The 27,609-nt window shown below is 43.7% G+C and overlaps 2 protein-coding genes across 7 annotated transcripts in view; one reads left to right on the top strand and one right to left on the bottom strand.

Moving 5' to 3' along the window:
* Nucleotides 1-523: 523 nt before the first annotated feature.
* Nucleotides 524-23,464, bottom strand: METTL21A (methyltransferase 21A, HSPA lysine). Of its 4 annotated transcripts, none has more exons than XM_061607814.1 (5): nt 23,340-23,464; nt 16,950-17,114; nt 7,564-7,718; nt 5,802-5,913; nt 524-2,411 (listed from the first exon to the last, which is right to left on the bottom strand). In XM_061607814.1, exons 3-5 carry the CDS (start codon nt 7,708-7,710, stop codon nt 2,014-2,016), a joined length of 657 nt encoding a protein of 218 aa, XP_061463798.1. In that variant the 5' UTR covers nt 7,711-7,718; nt 16,950-17,114; nt 23,340-23,464; the 3' UTR covers nt 524-2,013. The 4 variants fall into 4 exon arrangements, with proteins under 4 accessions (XP_061463798.1, XP_061463799.1, XP_061463797.1 ...); XM_061607815.1 differs by lacking the exons at nt 16,950-17,114; nt 23,340-23,464 and adding exons at nt 11,267-11,400; nt 12,599-12,678; XM_061607813.1 differs by lacking the exons at nt 16,950-17,114; nt 23,340-23,464 and adding an exon at nt 12,599-12,682.
* Nucleotides 23,465-23,677: 213 nt separating this feature from the next.
* The window catches only part of CCNYL1 (cyclin Y like 1), a 35,556-nt gene continuing 31,624 nt past the window's right edge, over nt 23,678-27,609 (top strand). Inside the window, exon 1 of one of the 3 annotated variants that reach the window (XM_061607812.1) lies at nt 23,678-24,285. In XM_061607812.1, coding sequence (XP_061463796.1) covers nt 24,039-24,285 — 247 coding nt within the window. In that variant the 5' untranslated portion in view covers nt 23,678-24,038. The remainder of the gene's footprint in view (nt 24,286-27,609) is intronic. The other 2 variants (XM_061607811.1, XM_061607810.1) reach the window with 2 other exon arrangements.

The raw sequence follows: 27,609 nt of genomic DNA on the forward strand, positions 1-27,609 counted from the left end.
ATTTGGGCAGTGGAACTACCATAGAATGATAGAGTTGTATGAGACCTTGGTGGTCATCTAGTCCCACACCTGCTCAAGCGCAGGATCTGTAATGGAGGATGCATCTACAGCCTTCCAGGGAGATAGCCACCCAGCCTCGGATTAAATACTTGAGTTCAACAACATCTGGAGGGTACCATGTGGGCTCCTCCTGATCTAGACAGTCAAGCACTCTCTACATAAGATACCTATTGTTATTTGCTTAGGACAACAGATTCATATAAAGCCTTGAGACTGGAAATGAACAAACTCAGTGTAGGCATGTAGAGCTAGCGGGTACTGCAAGCCCCATTGCTCATCTTTTCCTTGTTCTGTTCCAAAAATTTGGATGGCCAAAATTTTTACTGAACTTTCTGCTTCCTTTTCTCCTGTGGCATCAACACCAACAACGAATATTACTATCTCTGTCAGGTGATAGATCTTCTTATTTGTAAGAACCTTTTCAGCATTGTTGAGTAAGAACACTGACATTTTACAAGAAAAGTCATGAAGGAGATAACGAACTTTATTAATAACTTTCCAATCGTGCTTATAGTCAACAAACTGCGCCCCCCCCTTCATCGGATGACATTTGAATAAGAAATTGACTCATCTTTTGTGTTGATCATTATGGGAGTAAATCTAAGCCGAAGGAAAGCATATGTAGGAAATATTACCTTTCACTTGTAACAGAAAGAATTTTGATTCTGAATTAGACCTTAACCAATTCCAAATTGGACTTTGAGATGAATTTAATTTCCTATAGGACAGACTTATATTTGATCCTGACCTGTATATGTGAAGCTGATTGTGGACACTGGGGAATTTATTTGGAATAAACATTGTTTGCATATATACACCCATGGCTATGGGTGTAGCCATTTTGGACATTAAAAAACTTATTAGAAGACTTGCAGTTGGTGCTAGATATTTAAATCCTATTTGAAAGAGACTTCAATTTTAGTTGGACTTTTTACCGTATTTGGACTCATGCACTGATTGATTTTGGATTTTGGGGGTCTGATTGTACATTAGCAAATTTATACTAGCATGGGCAGGCTTTACTGTGTGTAGATTACTGATTTACTTAACACATGTATTGCAATTTTACTTTGGGATAAATAATTGAAATTGATTTAAATGAATTGTCACAGATTTGTGTCATCTTTAGACTCAATAAATAAAATTACTGGACCGCTAGAACACACCATGATGAATTATAAATGATAAACTTGATTCTGAAGAAAGCATTATTGAAAAAGCATTCATAAAACAGGTTTGCACATATATTACAGAATAAATTTCCAATTGAGTGGATTTAAAATGGATTGTGAAGAATATTTATGAACTGAAATACTGTGAATAAGATAATGAATTATTTTAGACTGATTAGTTTCAGATGGAATATTCAAAGGAATTTAAAAATCATATTAGGAATGCAAATCAATAACTCTTCTGTTTGCCTTTGGATATTATTTCCCCACTGTATGACTAATTATCCAGTTGGCCTGGTAGAAAGTTTGCCAACTGATTTATTCTCTCCAAGTACATAAACAGTAAAACAAGTTTTACATAATATAACAAAGTATTTCTTTGTGGTTATCACAGTATTTTTTCCAATCAACTGCACAACTTTGAATTGCTGTTCCATTGGGGGATGGTAAACCTAGGAGCCTCACCTTCAGATGTCCTTACATCTATCTTCTGAGCAGCTTCCCACTGGGAAGCTGAAGTAAACTGGCACTATTTTGAGTCTAATTGAGTTTTCTGAATTATGTGGAGCCAACATATGCTTCCTCAACTGCAGTTTTCGCCCTTGTCCATTAATAATTCATTGGGCCACTTATAATTTGGTTGGATTACTTGAGTTATCATGATCAGACTGGCAAAAAAATAGGTGTGGCTGGATGGGAAATCTAAATTAAGCTGTTTGGTTCAAGAATGATGGGCGGGGGGGAGTGCAGCATGAGTAGACAAGAATTCCCAGTCAACAAATCACAAATCTCCCTTCTGGACATTCCTCTGTGCTTTGAATATATGCACATCATTACTAGGGTCATAGTGTACTTCATGTACTGAAAATAGTTCATTCAGCATCTTCAAGAACTTCTGGTCTCGCTCATAGCGGAGTCGGCACGATAACAGGATCACCGTCTTGTCAGAGCAGAGATGGTCCAGTGTCTGAAGAAGATCTCCAAATGTTTCTTCCAGGTAAACTATGTCTGCACCCAAAACAAAGTCATACGTTCCTGAAGAGAAGCTTGCCAAGTTTTGTCCCCAAGTCAGTTCCTTCACTGCTGCCCTTGGCTGGAGGTCAACAGGTAGATTAGCTCGTACATTTGACTCAAGTAGTGCCAAGGCTGCCTTTCTGTCTGTGATCGTAACATGAGCACCTAATGTGCAAAAAATAATAAAGAGTTAAATGCACAAAGACAAATTACTTGTTCGGCACAAGTTTCATAATAAAGCTTTATTTTCAAAATCTACAAAATCATTTTCACGGTTGATTCATATGTAAACTGACATTCAGAATTATTATTATTAATAGTCAATGCCAAATCATGTCATGTCATTCAGCCAAACTATATAGAGTAAACAGTGTTCTAATATTCAAGAAAATAATATTAGGCTTCTGTCTTTTGATTATTGCATTGTTGTGCTAATCCAGGTTTTGGTAAAATCAGAAAATATTAAAAACAAGTATTCATAACTGAATTATGTTTCTGGTTAAGTTTGCTGAAATAAAAAAAGGGGGTTAGAAGGCATCTAAAACAGTATAGTGAAGGTTCCTGTCTAATGTTAAGAGGCAGGATGTTCCAAAGCATAGGTCTTGCTACAACAAAAGAGCTAGCAGATGCAGGATGAACATTATATGCCGCTTGTAAAAGTGCAAGTTCTGCAGATTGAAGCAGTCAAGTATTGGGGCAAGGCAATCTTCTAAGGAAGTTGATCCCATGTGGTTTTCCCACTTAAACTGTGAGAGAAGCAGGAAGGACATCTTTATCTGTGACATGCCCAACATATATTAAGTAAAAGTTGCAGTGATTACTATAGGCATCAATTTTAAACTGGGAGACAAAACAGGTAAAATAACACAGTTGTCAAGTGTGCCTTTATTGTAAGCTCATTCAAAGGTTAGCCACTCATTTTCTGCATGCCCTAGTTCTTCCAATCACAAAATGGGTAAACTAAACTTTTGAGTGCAGAAAGACCTTCCTTGATAATAGAGATGGGTGCCTGTTTAACTGCATTCTGTCAAACTGGCAGGCAGTTCAGGTTAGTTATTCTTCCACTATCCTTTGCTTTGGCTGTTCCAATTCTCTTCCCCCTAAAAAAACCCCTGATATTGTTAACAATAATTTCCTCTTGGAAATTGCCCACCCACCCAATCCCCTCTCCTTCACCTCCTTCTCCCGAATAGTATTGGAACCTTCCCCTCAGCCCTGGAAGAAAGCATGAGATGGCTTCAATGCAAAGCAAAGACACATACTGGTCAATTTAACATTAGGAAAGCAAACACACAGGCTGGTCAGTTTCACCTTAGCAAAGCAAACCTACAAGCTTTTTAGTTTACCAATAGCAAAGCAAACAGGACGGTCAGTTTCACCTTAGCAAAGCAACAGCACAGACTGGTCAGTTTATGATTAGCAAAGCAAACACATAGGCTGGTCAGTTTCACCTTAGCAAAGCAAAGAAGAAGGCTGAACAAAGCAAAGGCACAAGCTGCAAAGCAAAGAGCAGGCTGAACAGGGCAAAGCAAAGACAGCGGCTACAAAGCAAAGATACAGGCTTGTCAGTTTAAGTTTAGCAAAGCAAACCCACAGGTTGGTCAATGTCAAGTTAGCAACATAAAGACACAACCTTATCAGTTTGAAGTTAGCAAAGCATCCAGGAACACTGGTCAGTTTCACATTAACAAAACAAATTTCAATTTTATTTTTTTTTTAAAAAATCAGGTGTTGGGAAAAGCTGGGAAATTCGAAGCATTCAGGATGGGTCCACAAAGACAGAGAACCTGTGGACTATTGAGAAATCTAGTGCCAAGTTCAATTTTAGCAAAATTCTTGACCATCCCTTTTTGTTAGATTCCACGCATTAAACACTAAAAGACTGACAGCACCATCCTATGTATGTCTATTTATTTATGGTATTTAAAAGCTGCCCATTAATCCTCTGGGCAGTATACAAAAAGTTAAAATAACCAAACAAAAAAATAATACAAATATCAATATAACCACCCACATAAAACCAAAACCAGCAACATAAATAATCTAAAACAGCATTAAAACCCAGCAAAAACAGTGTGTTTCAAGAACTAAGATACAATGAAGCATAATTTTCAAAGCCTGGGAGAGTATAAAGAAGTTCCCCCAGTGCCAAAAATGTAAGGACTGAGAAAGCTGCATCGGAGACGGCAATCCATGGCCTGGGAGACCAGGTTTCAAATCTCCATTCAACTATGAAGCTCACTGGGCAATCTTGGGCCAGTCACTGTCTCTCAGCCTAATCTACCTCATAGGGTTTTTGTGAGGATAAAATCGGAAGGAGAACTATGGTTGTACGCCACCTTGAGCTCCTTGGAGAAAAGATGGGATATAAATGTAATAATAATAAATCAAATAAGTGGGGGAACCTGGAAAGAGTGTCTAATGAAAATGTTACAGCTGGGCAAGTATATACAGGAGGCGATTCTTCATGGCATTCATTTAGGGCTTTAATGGTTAAAAGCTGCACTTTGAATTTAGTAACAGATTGACAACTGGTACAGATGGGAAAGCACTGTCATATTGGAAAGTCCTTGTTAATAACCTTGCAGCCTGGACCATTTTCAAAGGCCACCCCACATGCAATGTGTAGCAGGAATCCAACTAGGTTAGATAGGGTCATAGTTGGTTTATTAGTTAAAGATGTGCTGAACTGGAGTTGCTCCCAAATAGTTGTGTATAGGAAAAAAAGGCTAAATACTGTAAAAAGCTATGGTTTGGGAAGGCTAGAAAGTAAGCAGGCCTGCTACAAGGCTCCCCGACACTCCAAAATAATCAAAATCGAAAACAATGAAGGCCGCAAGGGAGGCAGTGGCGTCCCCATCACCTGGAGTCCTTCGGCAAACGCCAGGCCTGGCCAGAAGAAGCTCAATAAGTGCGTGGAGCAAGTGGAAGGCGTCGTTGTCTCCAGCACCAAGAAGGAGAAATGGACGCAGAAAGGCCACGGCGAGGAAAGGCCTCCGGCAGCTTCTCACTCTCCCTCCCTCTCCCCATCGGACTCCATCTTTGGGACCCTCGCAAGATGAACCGGCGGCTCCAGGGCCAGAACCGCCATCCCGCTGCCATTGTAAGCGGGAGCCCCAGCTTCCGCAGGCTGAGAGGGCCACGCCACACCCAGAACTATGGGGATAGGACTATGACTGAGAGAGTGTGGCTAGCCTTGCAAAGTAGCCCAATGCCTATAATACCTATTTTGCCAAAGTGAGGGGGGAGGTAGTTTGTGTTAACTTTGAATTGTATTTGTTTATTGTTTTATTTATGTATTATTGATGTTTTATTGATAAATTATTGTTTTATTGGTGTATTTTTATACGGGTGCTCTTTTGTAAGCCGCCTTGAGGCCCTTTTGGCCAGAAGGCAGGGTAGAAATATTAAAATCAAATCAAATCAAAATAAACAATGAATGTGACTCATGCTCTGTAGTGAACACCACCCAAGGAAAGCAATGCAGCTCATAATCACTGTGATAGTGAAATGAACAGCCCACATTAGCCCCAGCTTCTGTAAGAAGAAACTTACCAAGTAATGTGGCTACAATTCCCAGCAAGCCTGTTCCAGCTCCTAACTCAATCACCAATCGGCCTTGTAGATCAATACCTCCCATCTCCAAGAAAGTGCACAAAACCACAGCCTGGGCAAGGAGAAGTTTAAAAAATCTAATTAAAAAGAACTCTTAAGTTAACAGGAGACCACAGCATTTTTCACGTAGATCACATGACAGGTTTGAAAAAAAGTTAAGGGCAATGCAGGCTGAGTGTATTCCATCAAACAATAAAGCTGTGTACAGCCAAGTACAGATTCATTTCAAACTGCACCCATACAAAACAGTCTTGCTGCTTTTTAAGCAATTACTGTGCTCATAACCTGTCAATGGTAAAGGCAAAAACATAGGCACAACAGTTTAAGAACATAGTGCAAACTAGACCATAAATGCATAGGATATTTCTTTAAACATCTGAAAAATAACTTGAGTTTCATCCTCAGTGTACATGTGGACTCTTGCAGAATTGGTGGCTTTGAAGGTTCATCAATACAGGGTTTCACCCATTTCTCTGATACTTAAATGATCATTTAAGTAACACCATCGCAAATACACAAGAGATTATTATTGAATAAGGCTGCAGTCCTAAAGTCAATTGTGATGAAATATTTTTAAGATGTTTTGTTTTTAAAATGCTTTAAAGATGTTTTTAGTGTTTTGTCATTTGTTTGCTACCCTGGGCTCCTTCTGGAAGGAAGGGCAGGATATAAATTATTATGATTATGATTGGGGAATGAGCCCACTTGAACCTGGTGAGACTTACTTCTAAGTAAATATGCACAAGATTGTAGTATTAAGTATTTCTTATCATTATTAAACTATCCTTAAGGAGTTAGATCAACTTGATTAGACTATAATTACTATGGCAGGATTACCACGGTGATCATACATACAACTATTTGGAAGTAAACCCGACTGAGCTAGATGGACCTTACATATGAGTAAACATGCACAGGATCGGGCTATAGCAGTGGTGAAGAACAACTGGTATAGGAATTGAGGGCCATGGGGGGACTGCGCAAGAGACCATCAATGAACACCTTTGACCAGCAAAGGATGGGGGGGAGAGTTTATACTGATAACACACTCCAGACTCCTCTGTTTAAATGATGTGTCTAATAAGGCCAAGCCAAAGACAATATTGTTCAGGGCGGGGGGGTAATACAAATCTGCAATCTGTTTTTTTCCACTGAGGGCAACGATATGCCCAAGGTTCCTCCAGATGACCTGCTTATTGAGCATTCATCCTGATTTGTTTGCACAAAGGTTACGCAGAAGTCAAACTCTGTCCACTCTTTTATGTTGAGCATTTCATTCTGATTAGTTTGTGGAGTGGTCATATGACAATGAGCATTCAACCTGGTTTGTCTGTATGGAGGTTATATGCCTTCCCGTTAATGGACTATCACATACTTTTTTAGAGCGATTCTCCTTCACTTTCCTAACTGCAAAAAGTCCACTAGAAAAAAAGTGGGGGTTTGCGCTAAGGCAACAGGAGCACTTTAATTGCGCAAAGTTTTGGTATGTGTGGAATGCCTTCTGCAAAATAGTGACAATCTGGAGACACTCTTAGCTACAAAATAAGGGGACAGCAAAGACCACACCGTTCCTTTGTTTAAAGAATCTTGTCCAACTTTTCTAGTAAGCACTGGAAACTGCCCCACCTTGCTGCTGTCTGAAGCTCACAATGGATACAAATTCAATACAACAAAAAATGAATAAATGCAAAATGATCCGCACCGCATCCCACACCACAGCAGCTACACCCAGCTGCTTCCACTTCTGCTGGATCTGGATGGTGTGGTTGGCAAAGCAGTATGTAGAGAAAGATTTGTGTAACTTCTGCATTCCCCCAAGGGCTGCATCATCATAAGGAATCAAGGCCATCTTCTTCTCTATCAAACCAAATGGAAAAGTGTAAGATTAGTGAAATGGGAGTCTATGTAAAACTCCATTAATAAGAGACAAATCAGGTTTTGCCCTCTTCTTCACAATTCACTTATTCTGATTTCAAGCACACTCCATCCAAAAGGTTACTTATCTCTCAGTTTTACTTCAGACATAGAAGGCAGACCATTAGTATTTCTAGAAGATGCCAAGATTTTTTCTCTATGTATGACCTCATTATATGAACTTGATGCTACACTAATAGTTGGGGCCACTCTTAGTTGATCTTCATCCTCCCATGCATACAAAAAGCACTATGCTAATCTGATGATGTGGGTGAGCAGTCCCAAATTAGATAAAAGGAAAAGGAAACTGATTTGACAATTACTGCCATTTCATATAAAGATATAAAATTATGTTAAAGATCATTGTTTATAACCTTGGACATACAGGGGTACAATATTTCTGTACACCATGCAGTGATAATATGCGGGGTCTATAATGACTCCAGCAGTTTCTTCCATAGCTCTCTCCATGTTTACATGGCTTTTATCTTTAGCTTGCATGTTCCCACAACGGTTCCATGAAGGAGATTGACAGGGCTCCAGTTTCAAAGATTGCAGGCCAAACCAGTTTTAAGTTAGGGTTTCTCTGGGTTAGCTTCTTGGTTGGAAGATTACATACAAGGCATGAAAGGGACAGAGCAAGGAAAGGGGGGATGAGTTAAGGGGGTGGGCTTTGGATGAAGGGTGGGCATGGCAACATTGGAGCGGTTATTCATTGCTGAATTTCTGTACAGCACTGGGAAGTTCTGAAACCTATCGGATATCTGCGCATATGGGGTGGGGAATTGAAATTGTTTGCATATAAAAATAAAAACAATAAAATGTTAAGAACACAGACACAAAAAGATGGGAAACTTTTTCCACCACTACTGACACCCTTCATGTGACAAAGGTCTGGTCCACTGCCTGCTGAAGCCAATGCAGACTCCATGCTACACCAGATTACGAATACCCTGCCAGTATGTAGCTGAGTCCTGATTTATGCACATCAGTCTAAATACTACAATTTTCTGGAAGGAAGATGTAATGAGTGGATGTAGGGCTATCAGGTCCAGACACAGAGGAAGGCTTAACTTTTAAGAACTGCATGGAAGAGAAAATGCTTTAGGCAAGCTGTTCTCACCCAGTCTCTGCTTGAAACACTCTAGGCCAGGGATAGGCAACCCCTGGCTCAGGGGCCAAATGTGGACCTCCAGGCCTCTCTTACCTGGTCCCTGGGGCTCTCCCCAGACCACACCCCTCACTCTCCTTGAATGTGTTTGCCTGCAGGAATATGTCCTTGAACCCAAATAATGCTTCTTGCTTGCCTGAATGGAGGCTTGGGAGAGGTGTACAAGCATATGCAGAAACTATGACACAGTGGTAAAATTCACAGTTGTCACTCCGCCCACTTTTGCTTCTGGCCTCACCCACCACTGACATGTGGCTTCCAGGTTATCCAAAAGAGAATGTGGCCCTGAAGCTGAAAAAGGTTTCTCACCCCTTCTGTAGCTTATATAAATGTTAATTATATCATTATTTAGAACTACTAGTCTTCTGAGGCTCAAGAGTGTCACTCATCAGAGCAGGAGGTATGGAGCCTGGTGGGGCAATGCTTTTGCTTGGAGAGGGTGGGATGGAGACCTCAAGACTCTCCTAAACTGTTATTTAGTGCAAGATTTATTGTTCTCTTTCTCATCTGTTTTCAAAATACTTTACGCCTTTATTGGTGTCCATTTCTCTATGAGTATGCTGTGGAAAGAGAAAGATATTGAGTATGGAAGAACATGCTGTAGAAAGGTAGTTTGAAAAATTTAGAACGGGGGAGAAGGCTGCTGAGGCCTTGTGGGAAATCCTACTCTTGCTCTCAGAACTCTTGAGAAGGCGGCAAAGATGGCAATCCTATACAAGTCTGCCCAGAAGCAAGTCACATCGAGTTCAATGGGTCTTACTCCCAGGTACATGGGTTTAGGATTACAGGCTACATTTTTGAAACCCTGAGCTCTATCAATCCATTATTATTATTATTATATTTCCATTTGTACTCTACTTTTTAATGAAGAATTATATTTAAAGAATTGTACCAAACCAAAAACATCAAAATAACTACAAACAATAAATGAAAAGGGTTGAAATATACCAAAAACACAATTACAGCTCAACAAATAAAAAATACAAGACAAGCAGCATCAGATTAATACAATCTCAAAGAAGCAGGTTATAAAATATTAAAAGCCTGTTTGAATAGGTACATTTTGAAATCCATTCCTGAAATGAACACCTGAGGAGAGGGAGTCTGATGGATCTCACCTGGGAAGGCACTTCAGCGCTTCGGTGCCACCACAGAAAAGGCCCATTCCCCTGCAACTGCCCACTGAATATGAATGATGGAACATAGTGATGGCTCTAAAGCTTATCTCAGGGCTTGTTCAGTTTCATATGGGAGGAGGTGGGTCAATTAGGGCTGTAAAGCTCAAGAGCAACATTTTAAGTTGAGCCCAAAATAAAAAAGGAATACAGTAGAGATGGTATAATATCAGAGTAATATGGTTGGACCTTCAGGCCAGAATGTCACTCACCATTCTGGCAGCTGAAGATTGGATCAATTGCTATTTAATGAGTCATCTTTAAAGGCAGCCCGACATAGAAAGTGTTGCTAGTCATCCAACCTGGATGTAACTACAGCATGGGTGACTGAGGCCAGGTCTAATTTCCCTAAGAAAGGCCACAGTTAACAAACCAACTGAAGCCTATAAAAAATCACTCCTAGCTACCATTGCCACTGGACATCCAGGATCATTACCCCAAGCCACATGCCTGAGCCTACAGAGGGAGTATAACTCCATTCAGAACAAGCTGTACCCCTAGTAATAGAGGGCATAATTCCCAACCAACATGACATAAATATTTTCTCTTGATTAAGCTTCAGCCTGTTGTCCCCTATCCATTCCTGAACTGATACTAGGTATTGGTTTGGAGTCTTCATCACCTCCCTGGGATCAGAAGATGGTAAAGAAAGGCAGAGCTGTGTATACTCTGCACACTGATGCCTTCAGCCAGTTTCATGTACATTAAAAAGCATGGGAAGACAGGATAAAACATTTTGGCACCAACAAGCCAAATGCTATGGGGTGGAACTGCAGTCTGTGATGTTCATGTATTAGTGTATATATGGTAAGTGCTGCTTGTATAGGAGATACATGGTAAGTGGAATGAAAGAGGAGGGGGAGTGAATGGGCAGTAGAATGCTGGATTATTGGCTGAGTGTTTAGAATGGCTGAGGGTATAAATGGAAGGATGACAGTTAAATCTGGGTGGACGGTGAATGTGAGTGGGTTGTTTTGGTGGGTTTTTGAGAGGAGATTGGGTGGAGAGTTGGTGGATGTGAGGAGAGTGTGGAGTTCGGATTAATACTAAGACCAGTACCTCAGGAATAGATGAAACCATATGCTTAAGTGCCTTTATAAAGTAATCTTGTTATCTCTGTTATTTAATAAATATATTTGGTTTACCAAAGGCCTGATCCTTGGCTGGGGTTCCACAGACCAGAAGGGAGGGTAAGGTAAATACCAAGGCTGAAGGGTAACAAATGGTGGCAGCGGTGAAGAGAATAACACCACAAGTATTCAGAGCAAACCAGGATTATCTGCATTGATACAAAGGGATTGGGACAGCTTAAGCACGCAGTCACAGAGGTAACCTGATAGACTCAGGCAGAGTCTCTGGGAATACGGGTTATAGGACGTGACTGGTGGTGCTGCCTAGCAGGGGGATCTGGTGAGGTCTATGCTAGAGCGGGGAGAGAAACCATAAAAAAGGACAATCCGGACTGGTGTAGTCCCTGGTGGTGCCTAGTGACAGGCAGTAACCACGAGCAGGTAGGAACCTGACAGGGAGAGCCAGGGAAGGGCGTCACACAGTCACCCAATTATTATTACTACCATCAGCGTTACTATCAACAGCATTATGGAGAGGTGGAAGGTGCAGCTTTTCCCCTCATAGTAGCACCATAACAAAAGAAGCTGCCTTTGGCAAAATTCTTCCAGCTCTTTAAAGGTACAGGGGCCCACTTTGAAGGTGCATAACATAGAGCGCCATGACATGTATTTGACAAGAACCCCAATTCAATATTGAATATATATTTTTGTGTTATTGTTAACAATACCGAAATACAATTGTGCAGGGGCAGATTTGAGGTGTGCAATGAGCCAATTTTTTTTACATTAAGAACATGAGGAGCACCCTGCTGGATCAGACCAAAGACCCATCTAGTCTGGCATTGTTTCCCACATTAGCCAACCAGATGCCTTCAGGGAAGCCCACAAGCAGTACATGAATGCAATACCCATCTCCTGCTGTTGTTCCCCAGCGACTGGCATTCAGATGCATCATGCATACTGCCAATAATCCTAGAGGTAGGATACAGCTATTAGGACTAGCAGCCATTGACGTGCCGTGTGTTGATTTATGCCTGTTACAAGATGTGGCGATGGCCGCAAAAACTATCCTGGCCTTTAATTATTCACATCGCTTTACAGTCTTTAGTTTATATTTCCACACAAGCACCGTGAGGCAAATCGACAAAAATGCCATGGCTACGGGCCCTGGAGCAGTTGCACTTGCTCTTGCTCTTTTGCTCGTGGACGGGATAAAGGGGGGCGTATCTGGCGCAGCTCCGCTAGAGGTGCGGCGCGTGACTCAACGAAAGACGCCAGCTCGCTCACTTCCCTTGACCCCGCCCAAGCCTCGGTTAACCCTCGCGACCTTCATGCAAGGGGCACCTGCTCTTCTCCCTCCCCCTTGTTGCCAGGATACCAAGCGCTGCCCCCTCCCCGGTTGCTCACGCGGTGCTGGGCCCGGGAAAGCCTTCCACTCGTCTCTGGGACAAACTTTCGCAGGCACGGGAGCACTGAAGCTCCGCGCAGAAGCCAGTACAGCAGGACTATAGACAAGGACTGTAGACTAACACATAGCTTGAACTTCCGGCAACAATATCTTTTTTTTAAAAAAAGGAAAGCCGCCGTTAGCCGTAATTCTGTGTGTGAGCGCAGTGTGGCGTTGATCCCTTTGGCCTCTCTAATATATTTTTTTTACAGTGAGGATTTTGCGTTGAAAATGCAGCTAATTCAAATTCAGACGGAAAGTACCATTAGGATTGTGATGCTCTGTGACTCTAACCTTTTCCTATCTCTAGGCACAGGACTGAAAAAGCAAAAAGGAGAGGAATTTCTCCCCGCCTATTATAGAGCAGACCTAGCGCCCTCTATTGCTGCGTACAAAAACTCCTAGTGTGGTTGCCTCAAAACATTTAGTATCAGTTTAATTCTTCTTTACTGTATATACGTTGAATTCTTGAAAATCAATAAAGCTATATTTTAAAAAATAAATACCTGGGAGCTGCTTTTTCGTGTGTCATGAAGGACAGAGACTAACCAGACATTAATTTTACAGAACTTAAAATAAAAGGCAGCAATTCTATACCCCACTAACTATGCTTACTGGGAAAGTGTCCATTGAACTAAATGAGGTTTACTTTTTAGCAGACATATTTTATATTTAGCACATCTAGTAGACTGCACTGTCAGTCTGCAATGATTTCATACAATCCTTATGTAGAAAGAATTCCCATTCACTTCAGCAGATCTTCTGAGTGAATTGCATAAACTCCAACTGGCCCTTTTTCTTCACTCCATCCTGTCCCAGAGAAATTTCTACCTCCATTTTGCTCGTTCTTGTCCTTCACATGTTCTTGGATTACCACAGCCATAAAGTCAGCCAGAATGCCCAATGATCAAAGATGATGAGAGCGCTAGTCCCTCAGATGATGATGCCCAACATCTGGAGGGCACCATGTTGGCTAACTCCGATCTAAATAGTCAAGTGCTCTCTTCCCAAATAGCCATGATTATTTTCTAAGACAGTGAATTCACATAAAGCCTCAAAACCTGAAGTAGCCTAAACACGGTCTAGGCATGTAAAGCAAAACCCTCTCCATGATGCAAAATCTCCAGTGGCTCTCTCTCCGTCTCTGCAGCTTTACTACTACTCCAAAATGGGTTCTGTGGTTAAATGTCTGACACTGTGTTTCAAAAGGTTTTGTTGTTAATGAAGAGACTGCAGCTATATAAAACTGAACTCTTTATTTATACAAAATAAACATTTTCTCCAGCCCTGCCACTTTCGTGCACTAACTCCTTGCTGGTGTGTATTGAATCACTTCTGATTGAGGGAGTCTTTTGTCAGTCTGTGTCTTTTCTCTGTCACTGGCTTTCTCCTCCTTTCTGATTTCCTGACTCTCCCACAGGCAGAGCAATCCAACGCAGGGGAAGCCAGCTAAGTTTTGCTAGAGCAAGAGAAGCCGGTGTAAAGTTCCACCACTTCCAGATGCCGTTCAGGAGCCTCTGGGTTGGCTGAAGGCCAGCTCAGCTGGGAGCTGTGTGCAGGCACCAGAAAGTAGCTCCCTGTTGGGGAGTAAGCCCTCTCCACTGACTTCTATTGCAATTATTTTCTTAGACCGACCTTTTCCCTGGTGTAACTTTTGCCGGGATTGGGACCTGCAGGAATGCTCTAAACATGAGTTTGATATAACCTAAGTCCCTCACTTCTGCCCCTCACCTGACATATCCCTGACATGCCCTTTTTTCAGAGCTTATCCCAGCTTATCCCAGCACCAGTCTCGGTTGAGCCAGCTGGGCCCTGGCTGAGCTGAGGGACGTATGCTAGTGTAGCCTGGCTGAGCTGAGACACAGCCGGCTCAGCTGGAGATCTGCCACCAGGACCAGCGCCAGAGGGTGGCCAGGTCAGGCCCTGGCCAAGGGCCCCTCCCTAGGGTGAAGGTAGCGCTCCCATTCCATGGTCTGCAGCAGTGTTGACTCCCAACCCTGCCACAGATCACAGAGGGGGAGCTCCCAGGGACCCTCCCCATACAGACTGCATGGGCTTCAATAAGCCTGCACGCTTGCCCCACCTACCTCTCCCATTACGGTGAATGCTGAGAGCGCTGTGCACACATGCCTACCATCAATGAAGATAGTGGTGGAGGCTTCCCTGAGGGGCTGACGCCCCTGCCACCATCTTGGCAGATAATATACAGTAGGGCTCCGCTTTATGGCGCTTTGCTAACGCGGAGGTCTCAATTAGACGCAATTAGACTAAAGCCCTACTCATATGGCACTTGTTCCGCTTTTATGGTGGCTTTTGGGCGTCGTGAGCCATTCTATTCAATGAGTTCCGCTTTTCAGCGGTTTTTGCTTTTTGGGGGGGGTCCGGAACGTAACCCGCCATATGAGTGGTGCCCTACTGTACCCCAAAGGAAATATCTTGGGCTGTTGTGGGAGTGCACAAGAATTTAACGTCTTGGAAAGGAGCCAATCTATTGCTGCAGGTGAGGAAATGACCAGGGTTCTTGGGAAATTGTTGGGGACACACACAAAGGATTTATCTTACTGGTGATGAGAGAGGCTCAGCAGGCTCTCAGACACTTGTGGTTTTTGCAAATTAGGAGGCCTTCAGTGAGAAGCTAAGGCTGTGCCCACATTAGGACATTCACATGTACATGGATCACTGTTTCTGTATGAATTTGTATACGATTACTTTCAATTTTATGCCTCTCCAAAATAATATCTTAATGGTTCCTGTGCACACTAGTGGGCAGAGCTTGATTTGTTTATTTATTTATTGTATTTGTATACCGCCCCATAGCCAAAGCTCTCTGGGCAGTTTACAGTAACTTGATGATACATGTTGTTGTCCCTTCCCCTCAATTAGTGCTTCTCCTCCCACGTTCTGGAAACTTGAGGTCCATTGTAGACATGCACACAGGTATTCAGCACTGCACCTTTAAATTGCTTGTATTTTTGAAATACAAGTTTTCCAATGTACCAGATTTGCACAAAGGATCAATAAAAACTGTGAACTGTTGATATGTGTGTCTCCAAGCCAGGCAAGGATTTGGAGCTGCTGTACCTGCAGCTGTTCTGTTCAAGAGCAGTTCTGTGCAAGAGAGCTGTTTTAAAAATAAAAATACTGTGAATCTGCCTTCAGCAACAACTGATGGAAAAAGGCAGGCTGCATCCTTTCCTTTGAGCTGATGGAAACAAATGGAAGTAAGGGGTGTGGCGATGGACAGAACCCAGCAAAATACCACACATTTAAAAAAGCCTGCCCACACAATGCACTTCAGTGCATCCAGTCAGATAACATGCAACTTTATATGGGATTTTCTTCCCCTATCAGATTATTTGCAGATTAGGAAAATCCAAATTTAACAGGGGGAAAACGCAGGCTGCCACTTGTTCATATGATGTCCTCCTCACCCGCTGCAAAAAAAAAAAGGGGGGGGGAGAAAAAAGCAGCTTCCAATCTACATTAAAATCTAGCGTGGAAGAGCCCTAAGTCCCATTTTTCAGGAAGGAAGGAGATATTCATTTGTCTTCACATTCTCCATGTCCTCCCCCTCCTCTCCCCTCCCAGATTCAATATCAGACTGCTCAGTATCTAGCATGGGCGGCTCAGAAGTAGATAGTGATGCAGTCAACATCATCCTCAGGAACCTGGAGAATGAAGACACGGTAAGGAACCCCTCAGCACTGATGCTTCCTGAACATGTTACCTCAACACGTGTTAACACGCTTGCTCGGGGAACCTCTCTCTTCACACATGTGTTCACTTCATGAACAGCCATTGCTTGGCAGAATTTAGCTGTGTGCTAGGAAAACCTCTTCCTTCTGCAATCCATTTCTTCCATAAGATAGGCTGTTGTCAGTCTGGTAGAGTTAGCCCAGAAACAAGTATGTTTTGGTCAAATGAACAGGAGTTGCGCATCCTAATGAAGAGTTTTTGGGCTGGCTAGCGCAACATACCTTCAAGGTTCCTGAAGAGAAAAGAGAGCCAAGACTTGAAGATTTAACCCAGGAAAGGAGTTTTTATAAAAAGGAAATCATAGAGAAGATTACAGTCTGAAGGTTATCCCAGAGAGAGGGAGAGCAAAGGAGCAGCCGCAAACTGGCAGAGAGAGAGAGTTTTGAAGTTGGGGGGGATGGTTGAGAAGTGACCAAAACACCAGACAGGAGGAAAGTCTAGTGAAAACAAAAGATATGCCTATCCTTGACTCTGCGGAGATGCACATAAGGTGTTGGATGAGCAGGCTCTACAGGGGCAGGGTTAGATTGTAGCTGCAACCCAATACACACTTACCTGGGAATAAGTCCGAATAAATGCAATGGAGCTTACTTCTGAGTAGACGTGTACTGCATTGCAGCTTAAGACAGGGAGATCAGGATTCCCAGGCCATATTAGGGTCGAAATCCAGTACTGGGTAGAACTGCAGGAAAATACGTTGCAAGGACATCTACATGGGAACTGATATGAGAGAGAGAGAGAGAGAGAGAGAGAGCGCATCAGGCCATTCTCCCAAAAAGGAATGTTTATTTGAGGGGTCCAAATCAGTTAAGAAAACAAAAACCATCAGCTATCAATCTAAAGGGATTTTCCAGGGAAACAAAAGGGGTGGAGATGCTAGGGCCATGATGCTTGATTAGTGTTTTTGGTTTTAGGTAGAACATAAGGCTCTTGGTGTAATGGATGAAGGAGTGCCATGGTGTTGGCCTAACTGGATTAAGATGTGGGGAGCTTTGGTTTGCAAGATCCAGGAACTTAGGGCTAGAACACTCTCTATTGCCATTCCCAATAAAGGTTGGCAGCCAGTCCTGGAAGTCAAGTGGCTTGTTAGGCTTTGCCAGCTTACCAGCTATAAATGGATAAGGTGAAGTCTGGGAGACAGTGGAGGAATCTTTTAAGTGGTGCTGAGGCATTGCTTTTCTGCAAAAAGCTGGAAGCAGAATTAAAGTGGTAAATATAACATTATATTCCTAGTAACAGTAAATATAACATTGTATTCCCCATAAAAATCTAGCAATGTCTGTCCCCGTAGACAAGATCTTACTACCTGTTTAGGCAGCTCTCCATACACTTAGTGTTTCTCCCCTTTATTTTAAAACAGCTGCTGGTTCTTGGCTTCGGCCACTTTGATCAGTGTCTTTCTGTTTGCTTGTCTGTTCCTGAATCAGGCCTTTTAGTCACTTCCTTTGTTCTGCAGGGGGCAAGGTTGTCTCTTTGCAGATTTTTTTTTTTTATAATCAGAGTTTTGCGATTATGATCATACTAGGAGCTGCCACACCTGCTCACTCAGCTTCACTCACCTACCCCAGCTACCGCCTCCCAGCCAAAATCACCACCCTGTCCTTTGAACCTCTCCAAAAGCCTTTCACAATCCTTCCCTCTGCTTCTCCTTTACCCCCCACCATGTTGGGGGGGGAGGAGAAGGGTAGGGGGGATCACAAAAGGTTTAGACATTTTGTGCAATTGTAGAATATGTCAGGTGGGGTGGTTTTGCACTTCCATTCCTACTGAGAGACAATGTGGGAAGGATGCCTGGAGCACATCAAGCAAGGCACAGGAATGTCCTCCTATAACTATCACATTGTTTCAGTGGTCACAGTATCTTGTAAGGGAGAAGAATGGGGAGAAGACCAGAATGTAAGTTGGCTCTGCCTACATGTTTCCATCTCCTCTTAGCTGCTTTGCCACCCAACCAAGTCCAGTGGTCACCAGCCACTACTGGCTGCCACCACTGCTGGCACACTGATGCCACCAGCCTCCTCTGTGGACGCCTCTTTCTCCACGGTCACTGGTGGTGAATGCTGGTTGCTTGGCTGCCATCTGTTCCCTCTGTGTAAGCATTGCCCAGGCAATGCCTCAAGGTCACAGATCCAAACCACAGTTGATTAGTGGAACACAGAAATGCACTCCCCACTCCCAGTCAGGTAAGTTGGATACTGGATCCTCACAGATGGTCTCCAGGCCTCCGTCACAGTATGTCTGAGCCACCAAATAGGGCTAACTAGCCCAGGGGTGGTGGTGGCAGGGGACCCTTAGGGGTGCCAGCAGCTGTCAGCTCTTATGGCTCAGCCACTGGACAGATCCCATAGGATCATGCCAAGTCAGGGAATTGTCCAACACATGGGGGCCTCACGGCCAGTCTAGGCAGATGCCCCAGAGATGGCAGCAATAGCAACATGTGTGAAGTGGGTGGATGGCAGGCATGTACCAGCTTTGCACAGTGTTGGAGGGATTTTGGCCCATTCTTCTTGGCAGATTCACTCCATGTCATTCAGGTTGGTTTAGTGTCGCTTGTGGACTGCAATTTTCAAAGAGTGCCACAGATTCTCAATGGTATTGAGATCAAGACTTTGACTGGGCCACTGTAAGACATTTATCTTTTTGTTCTTGAGCCACTCCAGTGTTGCTTTGGTCTTGTGTTTGGGATCACTGTCCTGCTGAAAAGGGGATTTCCTCCCAAGCATCAGTTTTTTAGTGGACTGAAGCAGGTTCTCTTGCAGTATTTCCCTGTATTTTACTCCATCCATTCTTCCTTCGATTTTAACAAGATGCTCAGTCCCTGCTGATGAGAAGCATCCCCACAGCATGATGCTGTCACCACCATACTTCACTGTAGGGATGGTGTGTCTTGAGGCATGGGCAGTGTTAGGTTTGCGCCACACATAGTGCTTTGAGTTTTGGCCAAAAAGCTTTATCTTGGTCTCATCTGACCACAAAACCTTTTCCCACATTGCAGCTGGCACAATCTCATGCTTTCTGGCAAACTCCAGACATGCTTTCAGATGGTACTTTTTGAGTAAGGGCTTCTTTCTTGCCACCCTCCCATATAGGCCAGTGTTATGCAGAGCTCTTGATATGGTTGACTGGTGCACCACTACTCCACTCCCAGCCACTAAACTCTGTAGCTTCTTCAAAATGATTGTAGGCCTCTCTGTGACTTCTCTCACAAGTCTCCTTGTTCATGTGCTGAGTTTTGAGGGATGGGCTTTTGTTGGCAGTGCCTGGGTGGTGTGATGCAACTTCCGCTTCCTGATTGTTGATCCAACTGTGCTCACTGGAATATCCAAACACTTGGATATTATTTTGTACCATTTTCCTAATCTATGCATTTGTATTACATTACTGGACATGCTTAGCCTGGAGAAGACAGAGGGGAGATATGATAGCACTCTTCAAGTACATGAAAGGTTGTCACACAGAGGAGGGCCGGGATCTCTTCTTGATCGTCCCAGAGTGCAGGACACGGAATAATGGGCTCAAGTTGCAAGAAGCCAGATTTCAACTGAACCTCAGGAAAAAGTTCCTATTAGAGCCATGCGACAATGGAACCAATTACCTAGAAAGGTAGTGGGCTCTCTGACACTGGAGGCATTCAAGAGGCAGCTGGACAGCCTTCTGTTGGGAATGCTTTGATTTGGATTCCTGCATTGAGCAGGGGGTTGGACCTGATGGCCTTATAGGCCCCTTCCAACTCTACTATTCTATTATTCTAAATGTATTGTTTAAGCATAGTGATGTTGTAGCTATTTTAGAGGAGTCTCACCAAGATGGAAATGTGAGCATTTTCTCCCAGTTTCCATCTTCCCCAAAAGGGGTGCTTGTCAAGAATAGCTAAGTTTGGTCAAGCTAAAACTGCTCAACCAGAAGGAATTCTGGGGGGCTTTGTTGCAAAGACTTCCGGGATACTCTGTGCTGGGGAAACCCAAGTGTTTTAGTGCCAGACAGCTGCAAATTGCTAATGTCAAGGAGATGCAGCTGTCCTATCTGTTATCTATCTGCTTCCTAAGGTCAAAGTCAGGAGTTTGGGTATCCAGATCAAGGACTGCTTGGTGTGACTGTCTAGCCCTCCTTATCTTCAAAGAAAGTGATCACAGAATGGCTAATTGCCCCCCTCCCTGTTGATGCCCCAAACCCCATAAAATTAAGGATGATCCTTCCGTTCCTTGGTCTGAAGGCACATGAGGCCAGCACTCTGCTGAAGCTAAGCAGGGTCAGGTCTGGTCAGTGCCTGGATGGGAGACCGCCTGGGAACCTTATGTAAGCCACCTTGGGTTTCTATCATGAAAAGAAAGGTGGGGTATAAATGTAATAAATAAAATAAATAAATTGCCTGAACACGCTTGTAAGCCATTGGGAACCAGGCTTTCCACTTGAAGTGAGTACTAGCAAGAGTAGGCAAGTTTTGTTATTTTCCTTTGGTCTGTTTTGAATCTCTCACAGTATTATGTAAATATATCTCTTGTTCAGCCCAGATGTGGGTAATTGGCTTTAAAGGAAAGTAATGCTGCTCTCTTTTTGATATGTACCTTTCTTTTCTTTTAAATAAACTACCTTTGCTTATTGGTGTGTATTGTTTGGAGCTAATGACCCTAAATCCAGTCCCTGACCACATGCTACTGACTACTGTTGATTAATTTAGGTTAATGATCCAGAGCAAGGAGTCTAACAATAGGTCTGCTCTAGGATTTCAAATAGCGCTCTGAGTGTCCCCTTACTCAGAGTGAAGGACTATTTAAAGGGGATGGTGGTAATCTACCTTCTAGGGTTGGCGTTAGGTATAAACTAACCCTGGGAAAGTGAGCGTTGCCTGGGAAGCAGTGGCCCAGGGAATTGGGACTGTTCCTGGAAGCAAAGACAGCGCCTTGGGGGTGCAGAGGTCAAAGGACCCCAGGGGACAATCTTTGACACTTTGGTCTTCATTTTCCTTCAGATCCACAGCCTGACCAATGATCCTTCAAAAGTGGGGGGTTTATCCTGACATTTTGACAGCAACTTTAATGGTTCACAGGTGGAGGCCAATGGTAAGGTAACTGTGTCCTTGATAAGGCAATTTCTTTCATTTGTGTAAACTGGGAGCTTCCACAGCACAGGGGTTGAATACTTAGGCACATTTCTCAACATAAAACCAATGTCACCTTACAATAATTGATTTTGAGTTTCAGTGTTTCAAAATAAAATATCATACAGAACGAAATTACAATGTACCATTTGTAATTCAGTAATATGAGAGCATTGTTCACGGATCTGATTACTTTTACAAGGCACTGTACATTTTTCACATGCTAAAAAAGAATGTGTGTGAAAACAGACTACAGTACTAAACTGAAATATCATCTTCAGGTACATCAGAGAAGGTCATGCCTGCCAGTTTTCTTCTTAATCCAATACTTTTAAATAGCTCTGGAGTGAAAAATCACACTAAGATTTATAACTGTGCAGTGTTTAATTCGCGGAAAGAACTGTGCCAGAGCTCACAAAAGGCTGACCCTTAGTGAGTCCTTGCATAAATTTCTGGAAATGTAACAAACTTCATACATTAGAAAAAATCAAGTTTGAAGATAGGCAAATAATGTCTGGGTTTCTGTAGCAAAGAGTTAGGTTTGCAAACTAAGGGCGCAACCCAACTCACCCTTCCGCCTGGCTGGGGTGAGTTGGATGTTGCTGATCCCTGGTGGTGCCCTCCCGGCTATGCCAGCAGCAACCGTCCGCCATGGTGGGGATATGGCTCCACTAGGAGCCTCCTGGTGCTGCCAGGGGTCCGCAAGCGACAGCCAGCCCGGCGGACGGAGGCCCAGCGGAAGTCCCGAATTCCCGAGGTGTGGCGGGGGAGGGCCTGCGGGCGGCGGGGTGGGCAGACTTACGTGAGATCCTTCTCACATTCAGACCCCGGTCACAGACCAAGTAAAAAAAAACGTTTAAATCCCATTCAGGCCAACAGGGAGCGCTTACTCCCAGACAGGCCTGTTGGCCAGAGGCGGCGCTTTCTGGCCAGCTCGTGCGCATGGCCCCCGACGAAGCCGAACGGGAGGAGGATCCCGCGGAACTTTCCACCGGCTCTTCATCCACCGCTTCCCTCCCTCTGCCAGCTGCCCGGCAGTTGGATTGCGCCCTAGGGCTGCAATCCAATACATGCTTACCCTGGAGTAAGTCCCATTGAAGCCGACAGAGCTTACATCTGAGTAGGCATATATTGGATTGCAGCCTATATTGTGGAGTTTTTTCTGTTGAAACTGGAACCTGAAATGTATGCCCGAAACCAAAGCCTATTATTATTACTCGCCCTTTACCCAAAGGTCCCAGGACAGGTTACAACAATTTTAAAATATGACATTAAAAACAATTTAAAAACAGCCTACAATCAAAAGTAAAAATTTAGGTTTTGGATCCCCCCCAAAAAAACCTTAACATTACACTGTAGTTCTCATTACTGAGAGGAAAGTTGGCATTAAAGAGTGTTAAACCTGAAGTGCTTAAGGACAATTGACATTTTCCTCAGTAAACAAAGACGCAAGTTGTGTCGGTCTGTTGAAACTTTACAATAACAATGAAACAAATCCTTAATGAAGACTACCAAAAACAACAAAATTCACAACAACAATTAAAAAAAAACACGGTAAAGCAAGAACGAAACATAGGGGAAAGGGAGAGGGGAAAAAACCCTTGCCGACCAGGGGGCTCCTATCATAACAAGCATCCCGCCCCCACTTTTTCGCTTCTATCAAACTCGAAGATGAATTCCACTGAACTCAAAAGCTCGCTCGCGACTTTGTGACTTCTGGATGGTTCTCGCGGTATAAAGGAATTATTTCTATTACCCTCGTACGATCATGCCTTATGGTAGCTGACTCAAGCAAACTATCACCACCAGAGACATTTCGCAGGGAAAATTAGGGAGAACGGACCCACCGTAGACAAGAAGTATTAACAGTAAACTAGTCCCCTCCTGTCGCAGGGTGTGGAAGACCTGAAGCCCCCCGTGCCGTGCAAAGACGGCAAGCAAGCAAACACCGACAGCCACGAAGAAGAGGGTGGGCGGAATTATAGACGTAGCAGGCGGCGTTAAAAACCGGAGAGGAAGATCATAGAGATAGAAAAGGTTAGAGCAATGTACTTCCGGGTATAAAACTGAATAGTTTTCCCTCCTAATACCTATGAAAAGAAAGAGGCCTCTCGTCATAGAGCACACGAGAAAGCTCAGCCGCTGTCTCGAGGGAGCTTGGGTGGCAGCAGGCGTACACGCTGTCGACCCAAGCCCCGTCACGTGGCGTGGCACCATCGGGTCTGTCCCCTTCGCCCTCTGCTAGTACGGCGCTTTGGATCACGTGAGGGCGGAGGGCGCGGCCGGCGATTGGCTAGCGAGCGAGCGAGCGGGCAGGAGCCGCGCGAGAGCGCAGGAGCAGCAAGGCCCGTTGGGAAAGTGGCTTCTGCTCTAGTCTTCCGGTTGGGGGGTTTCGTGCGTGAACGGCGGAGGAGGCAGTGGCAGCGTGACAATGAGGCGACGCTCTTGTTGCCGTCGCCGCGGACTTCTATAGCCTGGCTCGGGCCCAGCCCAGGCGGTGCTGCCGGCAATAGCGGGAGGACCTGCTCCTCCTTCTCCGTCCCACCATGGGGAACACGGTCACCTGCTGCGTCTCTCCCGGCGCCAGCCCCAAGCTCGGCCGGGTCCGTGGGGCGGCGCTGGGGGCGGCGGCCGCAGGAGGCGGAGTGGGAGCCGGGGCCAGGCCGGCGGCCGCGGGGCTCGAGCGGAGGGGGGGCGCTTATCGGGAGGTCACTGAAGCGGAGTCGGGGGACTCGGATCCCGGCGGGGGCGGCCCTCACCTGCAGCACATCAGCGACCGCGAGTTCCCGGACGGTGAGCGTGGGTGTGTGGTGGTGGTGGGGAGCAACTGAGAGGCCGACCTCCTCTCCCGTGTTAGCCGCGAATGGGGCTGAGGAGGGGGGCGTTTGAGTGTCCCCCCCTTCACCACTTTCTCTGATTGGTCTCTGTTATAAAGCGTTTTCTCCAGGGTCAGTCACTTCACAGCTCGATCTTACGCGCCTGTTCAACGCGGAAAGTCAGCGTGCTTCTTAAGTAAGAGGGTGCATGTTTGTAACCTTGACCCTCAACACCGTTACTTGGAAATAAATCCAGTTTTGATCAGTAGGGTTTATTCCTCAGCGTGTGTGTGCATCACTTCTAAATTGCCGATAGTAAAGTTCCTGAAAGGAAGGTGTGCACAAATGTTTGCCGCAAGGCGTTCGTGTGAAATCATAATCTTGCACTCACTTGTACAAATAGAAACTAAAAAACCAAGTAAAGTAGAAAGCGAGTATATGAAAAGAATGGATTCTTAAAGGTATAGGGCAGAGGTTGCTATCCTTTTGGGGCCTGTGGGCGTATTTGGAAACCACCATCATGGTCATTTAGGCATTGCACCCAAACACGCCCGATCTTCCCAATTGGCTGCAGGCCGAATTTCAGCTGGGCAAGGGAGTAGGCACCAGGGAGTGAGTTTTCTATTCCCCATCTATCTCAGCAGGCGGTGTTTGTAATTGTTATAGTTGTGTACTGTACATTAAGTGTATTTACATTGACCTTTTCCTGTTCTTTCTACTGCTGGATGGCATTACAGTGCTGTGTGATTTGCAGTAAGACAATAGAATTTAATGTTCCAGTTACTTAACAATATCAAGTAGCTGCAGGCTGTTTTAAATAGTTGTGTTAAAATGCCTCTTTAGACTGTGTTTACCTTGCTTCCTTGTTTTGCAGTAGCTTAATTCGTAGTGAAATAGGAATGCAAAACAGTTCAGAAGTGGAGTACTTCACTGCTGAAGTGAATGGGAAAAGAGTTTTTACTACTTGAGGGAAAATGGGTGTGAGTCCATCCTTTTGTTTTCCTTATAAGATAGCCAGACGTTGCTGACATGATCACTCCTTTCCATTGATGAACAAAGGTGCTTGCAAAAGAATGGAAGGCATGCAGTGGGTTGGTTGGGCATCCAGTGGGTTGGTTGTGTTTCCTCTTAACATGCTGATAAGCAGTTCCCAAATTACAGGTGGACTCCCCCCTTTTTTAAAGATACGGTGGTTAAAGTGTGTGTGTGTAAGGTTCCCCATCTTCTTGCCAGTAATTCAAGATCTGGTGGAGGATAGCTACAGTTTTCTTGGTGTCTTGTCTTTCCCAGAATCTGCCATTGTTTCTCATCTTTTGCATGGAACTTAGGTGCTGCTCTGATAGATCGAAATAGTACCTTTCTCTGTATTGGGGCTGTTTACAAAGGCTACATGACAGCAGGTCTCATTGCACACAGCCTGCATGGTGTTGCTTTGTCTTTCAAAGATCCAGTTAATGGTCACTTGTTCTTGCTGTACACAAAAGCTGCCTTCTAGAGAGCTGAAATCCAGCCTCAGGGTTAGTGTTCTCTCTTTCTTCATGGTCTTCTAGTAAATGTTGCATTGATAACACTTGGGTAATATTTACATAATTTTAAAATACAATATGACCTAGTGCCAGGTGAGCAGAGGCTCTTTATTAATGATGCGCACAAGAACAACTGTTCCAGAGTGATCTGGGCATTTCATTGAGTGATACCTACTCTTCCACTTCTTAATAGATAATCTTGGGGACCAAGCGCTTCAAACCTCAACTAGAGGATTTGAGCAACTCTTGGTGCTCTGACTTTTCTTCCTTGACAGTTTATTTTAAGTGCCTGCTCTTTTGACCTATTGTATACTTTAACAAGAAACTAGCTTTGTATTAAGCATTGGTAGGTAAGACAGATGCAATTGCATTTCCCTATAATGATTTCTGGAAGCAAATATGAAATAAAATAAATAAATATCTTAAATTTTATGTCTTGGTGCAGAAACATGATACCTTTTTTAAAAGCATGAGCACATACAACCCTGGTTAGAGGAAATTCGACACGGCAAAAATGTTTTCTGCTTTTCAGAAGGTGCCTTCACCTCACATGCTGTTCTGGTTATTGAGTTGGATGTTGTTAGCTGCTGTCTTTTCCATCCACATTTGGGAAAGTGAGATTTGTTATGATTGTTTCTTTGAAAGTTTGTACTGTTCATCTGTTCCCTTGCTATACTGTTCTTATACTGTCCACAAATAAATGAAATTGTGGAATTGGAAACATCTGCTTGTGAACAGAAAAGTGCTCTTTGCAATAAGAAATACGTAGTTATGAATCTTGATACAAAAACTGCTGCTTTAAAGATAGAATTATGACTCAAGACAAGCTTGAGTGACTTGACCACTGGATTTCCTATGCGTTTATCAGAAGGAAGGAAAAGGGTGGTGGAACAATGGAATCCTAGAGGCTAAGTAAAAAATGACATCATATACCTAGACAATGGCAAGTTACATCCAAACCAACAGGAAGTTAAGTTACAGCAGTAAAGTCAGATATCAGCAACTCATTTCCACCCAGCTCTTGTTCTATACAGGTTTCCCACTCAAGGCTAAGTTACGTTCACTTCCTGAACCAAGGGAATAATATTAAATTTGGTTGTACCTGTCAAAAAATACTTTGACGGGGAAAATATTTATTTATTGAATTTATATCCCACCCTTCCTCCCACAGGAGCCCAGGGCAGCAAACATGAGCAAAACAATTTAACAGGAAAAAACATTGCAAAACACTGTTAAAAATATTGTAAAACACAGCTTAAAAACATTCTTTCATCAGTGATCTTCAGGTTATTGGGAACAGTCCCCTTCAGCCCTCAAATGCCTTATCAATCCTATATAGTTATAGCTGTTTAAAAAGGAGTCGTGTTAACAAATGGCTATGCTACTGTAGGGATTCTGAGTGAACATATGCCACTCTCTGATTATACAAAATGTACTGTAACTAACCTCATCTCATGTGTATGGGGCAGCTAGATTGGGAGCTTGACAGTGTTTCTCTATGCTCATTTTGAAATACGTTATAGCTTTACTATTGTAATAAAGCAGGCTGACAACACTGGATGAATGGTGCCAAAATGCCTAACATTTTTTTCTCACGATTAACTAGACAAGAAGTAGGCAGCAAGGAACTATGGGATAGCTTCCATGCTTCTCAACAGTGGGAAGTATCCACGGGGAACTCTGAAAAGCAGTCATTTATTCCCCCTTTGAATTAGCAATGAGAACAGTACACAGAAATATTTTACTACTGAAATAAATGCGGTAGTAAGGTACCA

This window comes from Rhineura floridana, chromosome 2 (genome assembly GCF_030035675.1).
Source record: "Rhineura floridana isolate rRhiFlo1 chromosome 2, rRhiFlo1.hap2, whole genome shotgun sequence".
Lineage (NCBI taxonomy): Eukaryota > Metazoa > Chordata > Lepidosauria > Squamata > Rhineuridae > Rhineura > Rhineura floridana.

Excerpts from the sequence above, each read along its gene's own strand:
- METTL21A (XM_061607814.1), bottom strand. The coding sequence starts at position 7,710 with ATGGCCTTGATTCCTTATGATGATGCAGCCCTTGGGGGAATGCAGAAG. Across the intron at positions 5,914-7,563 it reads CTGCTGTGGTGTGGGATGCG|GCTGTGGTTTTGTGCACTTT; the intron begins GTGCGGATCATT and ends CTCCTTGCCCAG. Across the intron at positions 2,412-5,801 it reads AATTGTAGCCACATTACTTG|GTGCTCATGTTACGATCACA; the intron begins GTAAGTTTCTTC and ends TTTGCACATTAG.